We start from the raw sequence: 15,375 nt of genomic DNA on the forward strand, positions 1-15,375 counted from the left end.
TTTCATAAGAGAAAAATTCAAAAAAATATGTTATTAAAAAACTGGTATAAAAATAAGATACTGATATTATCAAAAGCTGCCTAAATAGCAAGAGACTTATACAAAAGGTTTATACAAATGTTATCATCTATTTTGTTTACCTTCATAATCATGTTTTCACAAGAGAAAAATTAAAAACAATATGTCATTCCAAAAACTGGCATAAAAATAAAAGACTATTATGAAAAGCTGCCTCAATGGCAAAAAACTTATACAAAAGGCTTACACAAACGTTATCATCTATCGAATTTACCTTTACAACCGCGTTTTCACATGAGCAAATCTCCTAAACATATTTGCGCTTTAATTTCAAAATCCTTTAAGTATTGAAAACGTTATGCCATGGCAACACTGTTCAATTTCACAATTTATGCGTTCAATAAATCTTGAAACTGAATCACTTACTTCAATATACAGTGGATGAAACGCATTCAACACACATAGACATAGCATTAACGCGCTTGCAAAGCCGGAATCGAAATGTATAAATCCAAATTACGGTTATTACTAATTCAAATCGTTATCTACACCTTGGTTTTCATTGAACCCGGTCACGGTAAAGCAATGAACGGTAGAACTATATTAATTAAAGGTAAACCAATGCTCTGTACAACTTCGTTTACTAAAGGTAAACCACAGCAAATGTGTCAAGAGATATGTAATGAAAATTGCGTGGACGGCATTTGTGACTTTAAGAAGCGTTGCGTTTGTAAAAAGGGTTACCATCCGGAGAAGAACAAATGCCAACCGGATTGTGCCGCAGGATGTCCGACCAATTCCACTTGCATCGAAGGCAGTAATAATTGTCACTGCAATGAAGGTTATACTCGCGACGCTTTCGATCAATGCTCACCAGTCTGTAGTGTGGATTGTGGCGAAACAAGCTATTGTGCTAGTCCTGATGTGTGTGCGTGTAAAAGTGGGTATGTGGAGATAAGCAATGTTTGTGCGCCTATATGTTCGAAGGGATGCGAAGAACATGAGTATTGCGGCGCGCCTAACGAGTGTCTGTGTAGCGGTGGTTATGCGAGGAATACTAATGGCAAATGTGAACCCCAGTGCGATGTGGATTGCGGCGAAACCGCTTTTTGCTCTTCGCCCAACAATTGTGCCTGTAAAATTGGTTTCATCGAAAGTAAGGAAGGCTGTCTACCGATATGCTCGCGAGGATGTGGCGCTAACGAGCATTGTGCAGCACCAAATACCTGCGACTGCAACGAGGGTTATACTAGGAACACCACCGGTCAATGTGCACCCCAGTGCCATACGGCATGTGGCGAGGCCAGCTACTGCGCCGTACCCGATAAATGTGCGTGTAAAGTCGGTTACGAGCAAACCGACATTGGTTGTGTGCCAAGTTGTCCACAAGGTTGTGCAGATCATCAGCATTGCGTGGCCCCCAATAAGTGCGCTTGCAACACTGGCTACCAGAAAACGCATGATGGTGGCGCGCAATGTGAACCGATCTGCGATGCGGCGCTCTGCGGTAATGCGACTTGTCTGCGTCCAGGTATTTGTGAGTGTACCAAAGGTTATGCGCGATTCAACGACAGCATTAATTGCCTGCCCCATTGTACGGGCGGTTGTGGGCCGAATGGCCTTTGCACAGCACCCGATCGTTGTGAATGCATCGAAGGTTATATGCGCAATGGCGCCGTATGTGTACCTCAGTGCAAATTTGGATGTGGCATAAATGCACATTGCACCGCACCAGATGTGTGTCAATGCATGGAAGGCTTTGAAAACAAACCGCTTCACACACTGGTACAACGCTGTCAGCCAATATGTGAGCCTGCGTGTTCTCTACACGCTTATTGCGCGTCGCCGAATCACTGCAGCTGCATCGCGGGCTACAGCGTGGTCGACGATCGGTGTGTGCCGCGATGCAAGGATAAGTGTGGCGCTAACAGCAAATGTATTGCGCCCGACAGATGTCACTGCGATAGCGGTTTTCTGGAGCAGGATGGTAAATGTGTGAGTTCGTCGGAATTGAAGTCGTGTATGAGGGAAATATTATTCATTCGTATGCATGTTTCCTGTGACACCGGTTCATTCCTGATATATTTGATTTATGGTGGACTGGTGGGTTTCGTACTAATATGCACGTTTGTCACTTACAAAGGTGTACAGCGCTTGCGCAAAAGGAGTAAATACGCGGCGCCACCACAGAATTTCATAATCACGTATCAGCCGCGCGGTCGTGAAGACGACGATGAGTTCACGAATGCCGATGGCGATCTGGCAAGCCCTAGCTACAGCCAGCCGCCAGCCTATAATACGCTAACCACAAAATGTTGAAGATAAGAAAAACGACTGAATTATATTGCAAGTTATCGCGTATTGAATAAATCTATTTCCTGCATTTAATGTTTTGAAACTGTTCAATAGAATAATCAGCCTCATCGTGAACTTCGCGTAAATAAATAGTTCCCACGACTTTTTATTTTCGCGCGAATTTCGTGTGAAATGTCAATATCGATCGTCACATATGTTTTTCTTTTTTATTTAGTTTTCATTGAAAAAAACTTAGTCAATTTATAAAGCAAATTATGAGACTTTTTTGGCTTAAACGCGTGTTTTTATTTCTGATTATATAACGTAGATATCTTTTTTGATCTAATCGGTTTTCTATGAGGAATGGCGTTTACCCGAAGTTCATGATAAGACTTAATATGATTAAAGTACATATGGCACCCCATTAAGATTTACTATTCGATTAGAATTATAGCATATCGTCATCTAAAGTGCGGAATAACGTAACATAACTTGTCATAAGTTTACAGGCGAAGGAAAAACGATGTAATAGAAATCACTAATATTCAAACAAAATTTGAGTTTTCATTCTGAAATGGTGCTATATTTGTTATCATACTCATACATTCATATTTAAACAAAATTCGAGTTTTGGCTATAAAACGTTTATATATTGGTTATAAAACGGTTATATATTGGCTATAAAACGGTAATAACGGTTATATATTGGCTATAGAACGGTTATATATTGGTTATCTGACAGCGATTTTCATTTTTTTTTTTGTTTTTTGATATGTTGTTTTGCATTTTAGGTGACGATATACTGATAATTTAACCAATATCAGTAATATTGTATTTAAATGCTTATGTACTCATACCCATAAAAAACTATTAATACTAAGGCCTTGTCACTATTAATCATACTAATTTTTCCGAAATAAATTTAGTTCTTAAACAAAAATTATTTTTTCGATTTTTCGTTACATTGGTTTTTGAATAGTTTGTATCGCATTTTTTCATACTTTTCTTAATTTTTAATCGACGAGATGTTGCAAAAAATAAAATAATATCAAATATTGGAAATAAGCTGTGCTGTTATTGAATTTCAATGGAATCATAAGGGTTTTGGGGTGTCTACTTTATCCAAATCCAAATCCACTTCTGTCAATGGCGATAACAACGAAAAAGTTAAAACAACGGTACTTGAGAATAGTCGTGTTCGCATCGGAGAGATAGCAGAGGATCTTAGTAGCTCTTATGGATTGCCTTAACACATTTCGGTCAATGGTTTGGGTATAAAGCGTGTCAATGCTAAACTCGTACCAAAAGACTTTAGTCTTTTATAAAAAACTTTTAAAAGTTGCAAAATAAGCTACATAGTTGAGGAGTATAATTACATAGGCAAGACGTGGATATATGAATATGGCGTCGAAACTGCGCAACAATTTAGCAAAAAAATTAGCCGAAACCGAAAAGATCAAAATTTGCTAAAGGCCACCTTAGGCAAGGCTTACTGTTCCCTTCTGGGAAATTAAACTTGGCCCCAACACAATTGTGCCAATGGTTTTTTCAATCTTCGAAACTGTTGTTTAAGTCAATTCCCGGAATACCTTTCATTGCGCGTAGGAAATCACGTTTAATGGATTTAATTGAATCACAACGGTTTCCGAGAAGCTACAGTTTGTGTTTGCTGAATAGTCACTCGAAGTTAATTAAAAACGAATAAGGTGGTTGCGGCACGATATTGGTTGAAAATTTGGCGCAAAACTCGAACAAGAATCAATGCAGTATGATTCTACTATGTGACCGCACTATCTCGTGGTGCAAAAGCCAAGAGTTGTCGGCCCATAATTTCGGCCTCTTTTTATACTCTCGCAACAATGTTGCTAAGGAGAGTATTATAGTTTTGTTTACATAACGGTTGTTTGTAAGTCCTAAAACTAAAAGAGTCAGATATAGGGTTATATATAAAAAAGTGATCAGGGTGATGAGTAGAGTTGAAATCCGGATGTCTGTCCGTCCGTCCGTCTGTCCGTCCGTCCGTGCAAGCTGTAACTTGAGTAAAAATTGAGATATCGTGATGAAACTTGGTACACGTATTCCTTGGCTCCATAAGAAGGTTAAGTTCGAAGATGGGCAAAATCGGCCCACTGTCACGCCCACAAAATGGCGGAAACCGAAAACCTATAAAGTGTCATAACTAAGCCATAAATAAAGATATTAAAGTGAAATTTGGCACAAAGGATCGCATTAGTGAGGGGCATATTTGGACGTATTTTTTTTGGAAAAGTGGGCGTGGCCCCGCCCTCTACTAAGTTTTTTGTACATATCTCGGAAACTACTATAGCTATGTCAACAAAACTCTACAGAGTCGTTTTCTTCAGGCATTTCCATACACAGTTCAAAAATGGAAGAAATCGGATAATAACCACGCCCACCTCCCATACAAAGGCTATGTTGAAAATCACTAAAAGTGCCGACTAACAAAAAACGTCAGAAACACTAAATTTTACGGAAGAATTAACAGAAGGAAGCTGCACCCAGGCTTTTTTTAAAAATTGAAAATGGGCGTGGCCTCGCCCACTTATGGACTAAAAACCATATCTCAGGAACTATTAGACCGATTTCAATGAAATTCGGTATATAATATTTTCTTAACACCCTGATGTCATGTACGAAATATGGAAGAAATCGGTTCACAACCGACACAACGTTATATTCTTCCAATATAACGCTATTTTGAATTCCATCTGATGCCTTCTCTGTATAATATATACATTAGGAACCAATGATGATAGCGGAATAAAACTTTACAAAATACGGTATTTGAAAAATATGTAAATAATGGATAATGAAATCTCTTATCTCTCTTATCACTTTATCATGCGAGAGTATAAAATGTTCGGTGACACCCGAACTTAGCCCTTCCTTACTTGTTACGAATAGCTTCGCGCAAACGACGCATAACACTGAAATAATATTCTATGTTGACAGTTTGGTCGGTCGGAAGGAATCCAGAGTGCACTACATCTCTATAATAAAAGAAAACTGTCAACATAACCTTGATTTTTGACCTCCTTTGACTTGTTTTTTTCGGCTTCGGCTCACCTTTGCCAAGATATTCAGCCGATTACTAGTCTGTTCCCAGGTCGGAAGCATAGATCCAAAATTTATCGCCAGTAAAAATACGGCAACAAATATATATGTACATACATTAAAGGAGATTTTTTTTTAAGCTTCAATGACAAAAAGCAACGAGCAACCATTGCGAATATTTTACACAAATTCTTAAAGAACCCTCACTCAGTTTTGGGGTTCGCTGAACCCGAATATAGTACATTACATTATATTGTACAATTATACGAATATGCATGTACATAAGTACATACATATATATATACCAGTCATTATATGTGTTTATTTACTTAATAGAAATAATAAAATATTTGGCGTTAAAATAATAGAATTCCGTTAAAATAACCAATCAAAACAAAAGTACACAATGCTGAAGTACCGTAAAATTGGAATATTGTACGCTGGAGCATCCTTAACGGCGACACACCGCTGTGCTAACCGTTCCACCAATGTAACGTTGTGTGTGTAAAAGATAAAGCCAGAGGCAGAGTTCGTGACAAATACACTTCAGCCATTGATCATAAGTATCCACTCTCATTCTTTTATAAACTTGATTTACTTGCAAATAGGCATACATATTTGCAAAAGCGCCAGCTATATAACGGTACACTTTGCTGCTTTGGAACGCAAAATAAATATTATGCAAATTATGAGTTCTACAACTGTTGAGTAGATGTGTATATACTGAAAGTACAGAAGTAGTGTTTGCCGCAGAAGCCCGCGGCCAAACATTTCTAAACTCGTAAAAATATGGAAAAATGTCAAGTACTTTCTTTAAACAACATCTGGCTAAATTTACACTCATCTACAAGCACTTTATATTTTACATATGTAGCAGTTTTGCACATCTTTGAAATTAAAAATAGGTTGTGTAAGCAACCTAAAAAATACGAAATTTTTAAACAAAGTGGTTGCTTCGAAAGCGCCGGATCGACGAAATATTAAGTATATTTGATCTTCAACTCACTCGTAATGAAAGCGACATATGACAATGAACGAAACATAGCTCCATCATTTCGGCCCGGAGTCCAATCGATGATCCGAGTGGACTGCTTCCATGGAACCGAATTGAGAGCGAGGAAAGTAGCACCTGTTGGCAAGAGTTATTCTGCGCTGAATTTCGAAGCTAACGTTGTTGTTGGTGTTAATGCTAGTTCCAAGAAAAATGCAATTATCTACGACTTCGAGGATATGACTGTCAGTGACTTCTTATTTACTCAATTTATAGTTCCACTCCAAACCAGATTTCCAAAATTGTTAAAATTATATTTTAAATCCAACAAATTTATTAAAGCTTATTAACTTACTGTTGCTACTTTTATACCCTGAATAGGGTAGGTGAAGTTTGAAATGTAGGAAGAAGAAAACGGCGAAGACTCTATAATATACATATATATGTATGTATACAAATATAAGGGATAAGCTCAGTCTACTATTCAATATACTTACATATGTATAGCTGTTATAGAAACTAATCGATGAAACTCAATTTCTTGTTCAGATCAACTAAATTACATAGCTGCCTTGCAAACTGACCGATCAAAATAAAGATACACATCGGTGGTCATGTTGTCCGAATGGATGAAAACACTGCAGCTCTGAAAGTATTCGACGCTGTACCTGCCGGGGGAAGCAGAGGAATAGGAAGACCTCCAGTCCGTTGGAAGGACCAGATGGAGACGAACCTGGCTTTGCTTGGAATCTCCAATTGTCGCCACGTAGCGAAAAGAAAAAACGACTGGCGCGCTGTTGTTAACTCGGCTATAATCGCGTAAGTGGTGTCTACGCCAGTAAAGAAGAAGAAGAATAATTTATGAAATATACCTGTGAAAGGTATTAACGCTTTGGTGCAGCTGAAGTTAACGTGCTTTCTTCTTATTATTATTATTCTGGCTAGACAATTGGAGACTTGCAAATAAATAAATAAAGACAAAAATATTTAGACAAGATAATTTGGCATTTAATATTATCAAACTCCATTTAACTACAATCAAATTATGAAATTATCAAATTATATTAATTTCTAAACTATAGCTAAATTTTAAATTCTCCACAAAACGCATAAGCTTCAAAAATAATACCGCTTATAGTTAATGCTCATGAAAACCTCGGCAGAAAACTTGAATATGCAGAATTTCGCAACAATTATCGAGCTGGCCAATGAACTATTCAATTCAGGCAGAGAGGTATTTGCACTTTAACAAGGTGATCAAATATGAGAATCGCATCAATGCGCATGCGCACAAGCAAACGCTAAATTTATCATTAACGCTATTTTATCCAACATAATTTTACTGATTTCTAATGAAACATCATACAAATGCACATTTTAGTTAATTATACGCCAAATCAGCTGAAGAGTACTCATTATCGCACAAACACTTATGTATCTCTTATACCAGGTGGCAGGCTTGTAGTGAATTTCAGCCGCTTCCCTTCCATAATTTTACGCTTCTGCTTTTTACTTGCAACTGCTACTAGCAAAAGAACAAAGAAAAAACGCTGAAGAAATGCATATTAATTGTAGTAAAGGAGCCGAGTTCCACGTAAGCACTAAATCTTAGCTAGCACCATGCACTTTCCAAGATAAACCCAAAGCGCAGTCATAATTCAAATTCACTAAATAGAAATTCATATTAAAGAGCAAGGGCTCGCTAATAAAATACGAAAGAAACAGCAGCAAGAAATGTAGCCTAAGCGCACGATTCAGTGGAAGGCGGCAGGCATGAGGCCACGCTGACCACACGCACACACGTTCACACGCCGCCTCTGATCGTTATCAGCAACGGCTAGAGTTTTATTAGCGCTTTGGCTCGTTTACTTTTTTATTTTAATTATTATTATTATTTTTAGTGTTGTTGCTTTTGTTGTTTAATGCATAAGTATATATATTTGTGTGCTACTGTTGCCGTGGAAGGTGTAAAATTGCAATAAAATGAACTTGTGGTAGCAGCCGAAAGGCGCTGCGTGTAGCAACGCCTCCCAGCGCACTCCGTCTTAACACCAACACACACACAAACATGTTTTTAAGCATATTCTTCGCGTTATTATTTAATAGCAGATTTAAGAATCCATCTTCACTTTTCCTTTTGTTGTCTGCCCTAAGTGTGCGGTTAAGGAAGTGTGAAATATATCTAAGTAAAGGCTTCAAATGCCGACAGTGCGCAACCGACGATTTTAAGAAGAGATTATAAATCGTTTGGGCTTCACTTTGGCGCGGGGCAAATAACAATAATTATATTGCGATAATAGAATATGCGCTTTTACGGCTTAAAGTGAATTAAATTATACAGCTAGAGAGATATTATGTGTGCATGTAAATAGCCAGGGGTTATAAGTTAAGGTTATAGTTGAGAAGAATTAGCATAGCTGTGATAAAAGGTAATTTTAAGCAAATCTAATAGGCATATGTTTAATTTTTATTTTTTGTTTTTGCTTCTTGCTTCTTACACCAGAGAGTTAGTCGTGGATCTGTAATACAAATAAAGCGTAAAAGAAGAGAAAATGTTAACTTCGGTTGGACCATGCAAGGACTTGATTTTGATCACACAGGTGATACAAACTTCGAGACAAACTTTAGATACCCAGTTAGAGATATATTAAAAAGTATCTTCTCTGGGTAGCCAAAGAACATCCGTTTGAGGGCAAGCCAATGTCCGGTCCCTTAATTGGGAAGGTGCCGCTGCCCAGCTAGTTGATATCCTTGTAAGAGTAAGGGCTAACGTCCCCGCCGTTCAAGAACTGCGGTGGATGGGACAAGGCCTTTTGGCCGTGGCGTTATGGGAGAGAGACTCTGTCGCCGAGTTCTGGCATTCACCCCGGTGGATAAACAGCTAGCGCTGATTTTCGCCCAGGTCCCGTCTGAAGAGGAGGACAATGTGACCAGAGATGTCTTTTATAAGCGCTTGGAGCGCACCTATGAGAGCTGTATCTTTGGCACAACGGACGGTAAATTCAGCCTCCATGGTGAAACATAACCAAATAAGTCGAGGTTGATCGAAGTCGCCGGGGCCCGAAATATGGTTACCTGAAAGAAAATTCATCAAACTACCAGACTGTCTCCAGATCGAAAAGCACCAATCAGATCGATCATCTTGTGACACAGACAGCCGAACGATTTTCTACTCGACATGCACTCTTGCTCGCTGAGAGCACTCATCAGCAACTCGGGAAAAGGGGACTGTGGGACGGCATTTCAAGCTCCTAATGAACAGCTGCAAACGAAACTTTGGTATTCGGACAAAGCCAAAGTACAGCTGGCACGATGAGCAGTGCGGTGTCGCAGTGTAGAGAAAACAGACTGCCTAACGCGCAACATTACAATCGACCACAACAGGTGCGGGTATAGATACTAAGGGTTGAAGAGGGCAGCGAGACGCATTTGCAGACTGAAAAAGAGAGAGACCGAAATGTTTGAGTACCAAGAGTTTGACAATTTGGCGGACAGCGGTAACGCTTGAAAATTCTGCGAAAAGATGCGGCGACTAACAGAAGGTTTCAAGACCGGAGCATACTCTTGCAGAACCGCAAGAGGTGAAATTACTGAAATTATGGAGGGAACACTTCTCAGACCTGCTGAATGGCAGTGAAAGCATAACACCAGGAAATTTTGAACCCGATCGATGAAGATGAAGCGGACATTCCAATGCCCAACCATGAAGAAGTTCGAATATTTCCTTTCATGTCGTCCGTTAAGTCAGTGGCTTATTACTGTCAATCTAACTAAAAACTGCAGAGCCTAACAACAATGCGATATTAAAATGAAAGAAAACATTTAAATTTTGTCATAATTTATTATATTTTTTGTTGTTATTGTTGTTATTGTGCAGTTAATTCTATGGCATTTATGAATCGCCATCCGTTTACGCCAATTGCCGTTGACCCAATGCAGCATTTCGGAGGGAATTTCGGCTACACTACGCTGGAAAGAATGGAGGTAAGAACGATAATCAAATTTGCTAAGTTATAAATTCAAAATATCAACAATTTCTTTAAATTTCTGTGTTGTATTTGTAATTAAATTTCTATACCTGCCAAAAACAACCAGTACTTAAACGCACACACCTTGAAATTATTGAAAACTCATCATATGTTAATATTCTGGTTTGTATGTACATATGACTAATATATTTTATATTTTTATATGCCATCCTTTTTGGTGTACTTTTTCGTAACTTACGTCACAAAATAATTGTAAATCCAATTGAACATGGTAAATTCGGAATTCGGTTTTTCAAAAATTATAAACAAAGCAAATGAATCATTTTTCGGGAAACCACAGTGATGCTGTGAAAGAAACATTTTGAATGGACTTTTTTGTGATTAACACTTATCATCATTTTCAATATACTCGCATGCATATTTACACGTTTTATTAAAAAAATACAAATATATATGTATATATATATACTATATATGTTTGCTCTCATGTAGTGAGATTTCGCTCTCCGCGCAAATGAACTAATTTGATAGAAATTTCAATAGCAAGGCAAAAAACTACGTGTTGATAAGCAAATCGCTCACAACAAAAAAAGCAAAATTCATTTCTAGGCATTCTTTAGTGAGCAAATGCTAACGGCAACGTGCACCAAATTGCCACACTTGTGAGATTTACTGAATTTCCATTTGTCAAATTGTTATAAATAGGTTGTGCTGTTTACCCAAAGCTATGCGCAGCTCTAATCGTTATCAAGCGTCTAAGCGCTTGTTAGTCATCCAAGCGTACAATAGCATACACAGCAAGCAACAACAAATGTTGCTTTGCGCAAAAATTTCGTATTCAATCATTTGTCGTTGCTGATGACTTCATAATTATTTTTACTACATTTTATTATTTATAATTAACAAATTTCATTGTATATGCAGGTAGTAGTAGTAATGCTTATTTTTTGTTGTTTTTCTCCACTAGCTATATACTTTTGTTTTTTGTTGTTTATTTTTGTTTTCTTGAAAAGAAGAAGACACTGCTTGAAGTTCCGCAGCGTTTCCGTGATGCTCGAGCAAACACAGTTTTGTTCAAAATATTAGAAACGCAATAGTTAAGATGTTTTGATATTATTATGAGCAAACGCTAAACAAGGCTATGATTGGCATATATTGGCAGAAAGACTTTAAAAAATTTTATTCAAGCTTAGAATAAATATTTTAATAAAATAAAATTTGAAAACGAAACAACAGCTTCGGATGAGCCAACCCCTTTTGGTGACGCCCATGGCAAACGCATTAAGGAATATGATTTGAGGGCATGCACCTGGAATATCTGGTTCCTTAACTGGGAAGGTCCCGTTTTCCAGGTGGTTGATGTCCTCGTAAGAGTAAAGGCTGACATCACCGCCGTGCACGAAGTGCGATGATGAGTACTGTCTTTCAGCCCGCTGTATGAACGTCCGGCCAGAATCCACATCAAAGCGAAGTTCTTCAACATATCGCTGATTTGCGCCTACGCCCCGACGGAAGAGAAGGACGATGTGACCAAAGATGTCTTCTATTAGCGCTTGGAGCGCCATGAGAATTGCCCCCGCCACGATGTCGAAATCGTGCTTGGCGACTTTAACGCCAGGGTGGACAAAGAAGGTATTTTTGGCACAGCGGACGGTAAATTTGGCCTCAATCCCCAAATGGACTTCATCGGAGTCTGAAATATGGTTAGTAGTACGAGATTCCAGCACAGAAAATTTCATCAAGCTACCCAACTGTCTCCGGAACGGAAAGCCACCAACCAGATCGATCATGTTGTGTTAGACGGAAGACATGCCTCCATTGTTTTAGACGTACGTACGCTCCGAGGCCCTAAAATCGACTCGAACAACTATCTTGTTGCAGCCAAGATACGCACCCGCCTCACAACACACAGGTTCGAGGCCTAGCAGCTGCAATCGCAACAGACTACCGAACGATTTTCTACTCGACTTGCACTCCTGCTCTCTGAGAGCACTCATCAGCAACTCGGTATAAGAGAACTGTGTGACGGCATTTCAAGCTACTTACGTACAGCTGCATGCGAAAAAGAAAATCCAAAATGCCTACCTCGCAAAGTTACAGTAGACCACAACACTTCCTCGATGGGATAGACACTGATAGTTGAAGAGCGGACACTCTGTTTCCCAACCTTGAAGAATTTCGAATAACAATTATCCGTCTGAAGAACAACAAAGCGGCGGGGCCAATGGATTGCCGGCCGAACTAATCAAATACGGCGGCGAAGAACTGATAAGGAGAATGCGTCAGCTTCTTGTAGAATATAGTCGGACGAAAGTGTGCTCGATGATTGGAATTTAACTGTGCTCTGACTAATCCACAAACAGGAAGACCTCACAATCTGCACCAACTATCGTCGGATAACACTCCTCAATATCGCTTATTAAATTCTATCAAGCGTACTATGTGAAAGACCGCCAATAAACTGATTCGACCGTAACGTATAAACTGATTGGACCGTATCGTGACCTTACGCCTGGAAAATCGACAACTGACCAGATATTCACCACGCGCTAAATCTCGGAAAAGACCCGTGAAAAGAGAATCGACACCCAACACTCCTCTGCGGATTTTTTAAGGTCGATGAGCTACACGAGATATACCACGACATTGACATGGTTTAGCGAATTAAGAGACAGCGGCTCCGCTGGCTAGGTCATGTCGTCGGAATGGATGAAAACACTTCGGTTCTGAAAATGTTCGCCGCTGAAGTTCAATTCAATGTGAGTAAATTTTCTTAAATGTAGCTGACGGATTGCTTTAACAAAAGTAGGAATTTCGCTAGCTGTTCGAAAAAAATTACATAAATATTATTAACAATAAGAAACACCTATAGTTTAAAGTATGTTTTTTAATCTTAATGCAAGCTAATTTTTTTTACAAAAAGGCTTAAGAATGGCTACATTTGAAAATATTTGTCTAAATTGCAAACACACTATACCCAGTACTTTTTATTGAATTTCTTATTTAACTATACCCGTCCCCATTTCATTGCCCATGACTGTATATTTTTTGTTAGAAGCATTATGCTCACTTAGAACTTTTTTTGTTTTAAACATACTTTTTTCTATAATTATTTGTTTCTAAATTAATTTAAACTGTGCGTTGCTCATTCATTCGTGATGATTCAAATGGAACTCCAAAGTCGAAGCTATTATTAATGTACACACATATGTATACTACTAGGCTCAAGCCAAAAAAAAAAACAAAAAACAAAACAAAGTGCGAATGCTCAAAGCTTCTATGTTCTAAAATGTAATACTCTAACAATACGCTGTCCACAAGTATACATTAGTGGAAAGACGCACTCAACAGCTGCTATCATTAACATCGGCCGCTATATATATTTGCTACTTAGGCACATACAAATTTCGATTAATTGTTTGTGTTTTCAAATCTTTTTGTACTCGCCTATATAAATTTGCTTATTGCCCTTAAAATATACAAATATTCTTGCTGAAAATATGATATACAAGTATATAACATTAAAAAAAAATGTTAAATACATTTCAATTCGTATATATAAGAAAACAACAATATTTATTCGAAGAAAGAACCGAGAACATGTCTCCATGCAATTATTATATGTATATAGTATATGGGACATGGCCGACCTAGTATGGTTAGTTTCGCTTGATTTTTAAGCGCTTAACTATCTGCATGTCACCTTAGAGCATTTGGTTCCATCTTTTTCGATATTCATCGCTCACTCGGACGGCCAAAAAGATCTTGCACAGTGTACACGAATGCTCCCAGTGCTTTCTCATATCGCTTCGTCTTAGTCCACGGTTCTGCGCCGTATAGTATGTTATAATAACACTGAAATAATTTATATATGTGACCTGGTCTACGGAAATAAACAAAAAAAAGAACACATAGTTAACTAAAACTGACGATTATTTTTAACAGAAATGCACCTTAGTGAAGGTCACATATATTTTGTTCGTCGATAGAGGGATCTACTAATCAATTGGTTACCGATACCAAATTAACATCAGTGGGCAAGAGTTATTCTGCGCTTGATCTGCAGTCGTATTATATTATAATATTAGTGGAATTTATGCTAGTTCTAGGACATACAAAGTACTTAATTTTTTTTCAAATTTTTAGTCAACCGTGATGTAGTTCCCAAGACGCGAGAAATCTTTGTGTATGGCATCGGGTACTTTGTCTTGCTTTCTTTCACCACAGAACCAACCTCTTTTGCTTCTTTTTCTAGGCTGGAAAAGGCTGCGCTGCCGACTCTGTTATTAAGGTCTACGATGTTAATACCATCCAGCGTCACTGCTGTTCAGATTAGCGGCATGTATCACTATTATATTACAAATTTGCCGATATGCTTTTACGGTATAACGCAAAACGGAACTTTTTTTTAGTTATTAACGGCTTACGCGATTATAGCCGAGTTAATAACAGCGCGCCAGTCGTTTTTTCTTTTCGCAAGGGGGCGCCAATTGGATAGGTTCCAAGCGAAGCCAGGTCCTTCTCCACCTCCACCACTATCATCGTTCCATCGAATACGATATTCAGCGTGGCCAACGCGCAAAGGACCATAAATCTTCCGCAGAACCTTTCTTTCAAAGACTCGTAAGTCGTCTTATCAGATGTTGTCATCGTCCATGCCTCTGCACCATATAGCAGGACGAAAATAATGAGTGACTTATAGAGTTTTGTGTTTGTTCGTCGAGAGTGGACTTTACTTCTCAATTGCCCACTCAGTCTTGTTGGCAAAAGTTATTCTGCGTTGGATTGCAGGGTTGTCATTGTTGTTGGTGTTAACACGAATTCCTAGATAGACGACATTATCTACGACTTCAAAATTATGACTGTCGACAGAGACGTGGGAGCTAAGTCGCAAGTGTGACGGCTATTTGTTTATTGACAGGAGATATTTCGTCTTGCACTTGTTCATTACCAGATCCATTTTCTTCGCTCCCTTGTGCAGTTTGGAGAAAGCAGAACTAACGGCGC

General features: G+C 38.5%; 1 protein-coding gene across 1 annotated transcript; it reads left to right on the forward strand.

Moving 5' to 3' along the window:
• Positions 1-447: 447 nt before the first annotated feature.
• Positions 448-3,256, forward strand: LOC126764603 (von Willebrand factor D and EGF domain-containing protein-like). The gene has a single exon (XM_050482273.1). The coding sequence runs from the start codon at positions 520-522 to the stop codon at positions 2,335-2,337; it is 1,818 nt and encodes a 605-aa protein (XP_050338230.1). The 5' UTR covers positions 448-519; the 3' UTR covers positions 2,338-3,256.
• Positions 3,257-15,375: the final 12,119 nt, after the last annotated feature.

This window comes from Bactrocera neohumeralis, chromosome 2 (assembly GCF_024586455.1).
Source record: "Bactrocera neohumeralis isolate Rockhampton chromosome 2, APGP_CSIRO_Bneo_wtdbg2-racon-allhic-juicebox.fasta_v2, whole genome shotgun sequence".
Lineage (NCBI taxonomy): Eukaryota > Metazoa > Arthropoda > Insecta > Diptera > Tephritidae > Bactrocera > Bactrocera neohumeralis.

Bases quoted from the DNA above. Each gene is read 5' to 3' on its own strand.
- LOC126764603 (XM_050482273.1), top strand. From the start codon at position 520: ATGTATAAATCCAAATTACGGTTATTACTAATTCAAATCGTTATCTAC.